The sequence below is a fragment of the Rhea americana genome, unplaced genomic scaffold (assembly GCF_003343005.1).
Source record: "Rhea americana isolate MKP2758 unplaced genomic scaffold, rheAme1 scaffold_69, whole genome shotgun sequence".
Classification (NCBI taxonomy): domain Eukaryota; kingdom Metazoa; phylum Chordata; class Aves; order Rheiformes; family Rheidae; genus Rhea; species Rhea americana.
In genome coordinates, this window is record NW_028186856.1 from 4,410,017 (window position 1) to 4,411,406 (window position 1,390).

At 47.6% G+C, this 1,390-nt stretch overlaps 1 protein-coding gene across 1 annotated transcript in view; it reads left to right on the plus strand.

Annotated features, from left to right (window-relative positions):
• The window catches only part of LOC146586496 (histone H2B 1/2/3/4/6-like), an 812-nt gene extending 537 nt beyond the window's left edge, over positions 1-275 (plus strand). Inside the window, exon 2 of the mRNA XM_085321310.1 lies at positions 230-275. Coding sequence (XP_085177436.1) covers positions 230-275 — 46 coding nt within the window. The remainder of the gene's footprint in view (positions 1-229) is intronic.
• Positions 276-1,390: the final 1,115 nt, after the last annotated feature.

A 1,390-nucleotide genomic window follows, 5' to 3' on the forward strand; every position in this document is an offset into this window, starting at 1 on the left:
CCACTCTCTCAGTAAAAGAGCTTTAATTTGTGTAATTGACTGCAGTTTTTTCTATTCAGCTCTCCCTGCAAWATCTTTTCATACCTGAAGGCACCTAGCAGCCCATTTTCCTTAAATAGCTCCTTTAAAGCACTTTTTCTCTTGAGTCCTTTTTTCTGCTGTGTACCTTCTACTGTTTAGTTTCTGACTGTGACTTTCTATGCAGTGTTCCTCTGTTTTGGGCTGGTAGCGGTGTGGCTTCTCCTGGCCCCTCATGGCTGCTGCACTCTGGATAGTGGCCAACTGCTTGCAGGACACTTTGCCACTTGTTGACTTCTGTACAGTCTGCTCSGTCTGCACTGTGGCTCAGCCAGAGACCCTGGCACCTGGAAGGGCAGAAAGGAAAGGTGGTGACAGTGCATTTGACACCATCTGTTGGTCTACCACTAGCTTGGCGAGAGACCCACAGCCCCTGGATACTGGCTGCAAGTAGCAAAGCCATGCAGCACCTGCTGGATGCTTCTTGCTGGAATYTATTGGTAGTTATGCTAGCAAGCTTACAATCGTATGCATGCTTCCTTAAAGAGTTTGGAGTTTATGAAAAAAAAAATTTTTATTTTAGATAAGTGTGAACATCAGCTGTGAAATGATTAAATGAAAACAGAAGTGAAAAATAGTTCTTTTAAACAGCAGCAACTGGAATGAGTTTCCTCCCCTCCCCCCCCACAGATTTTAAACRCCTTCTAAGTGTTGTTGGGTTTTGGTTTTGTTTTACTTCTTGGGCAGGGCACCCTGTTACTGAGTACTTCTTTGGCCTAGTCTTTCCCATCGGGAGAAGAAATTACTGGAATAGTCCTGATTAGATAATGAGATCTACTGATAGAGCAGCTATTTGCTCCTGTCTTTAGTCTCAAGTTCCCAAGTGGAGATGAAGAAATGGTTACTAGCCGATTCATAATCCTTTATGCGTGCACCAGCTTTTACGGAGCCGAGTGCCGTAAACCCGCAGTGCCATGGTGATCTCTTATCCCCTGCTGCCCTCTGATGGCCACCGCGAAGGCTGCCGAAGCACATAGYCCCAGGCTTCCCTGAAAGCACTCTGCATTTCTCCGTGTCAGGCTCAGGCCGTCTGCTTCAAAGACAGAAGCAAATAACTGCACTAGCACGCACAACACCTTACTCTACATAACATAAATRTAGACGGTAGAAGAGCTGATTTGCCCTCGCAAAGGACCCGTGACAAAGCTCTTCAAAGCAAAACGTGGCTGGCTCTTAAAAGAGCCTTTGGGCTGAGAAGCTCAAGTGATCTGCAGGTGAGAAGCATACCTGACCTGGTGTACTTGGTGACGGCCTTGGTGCCCTCGGACACGGCGTGCTTGGCCAGCTCGCCGGGCAGCAGCAGCCGCACGGC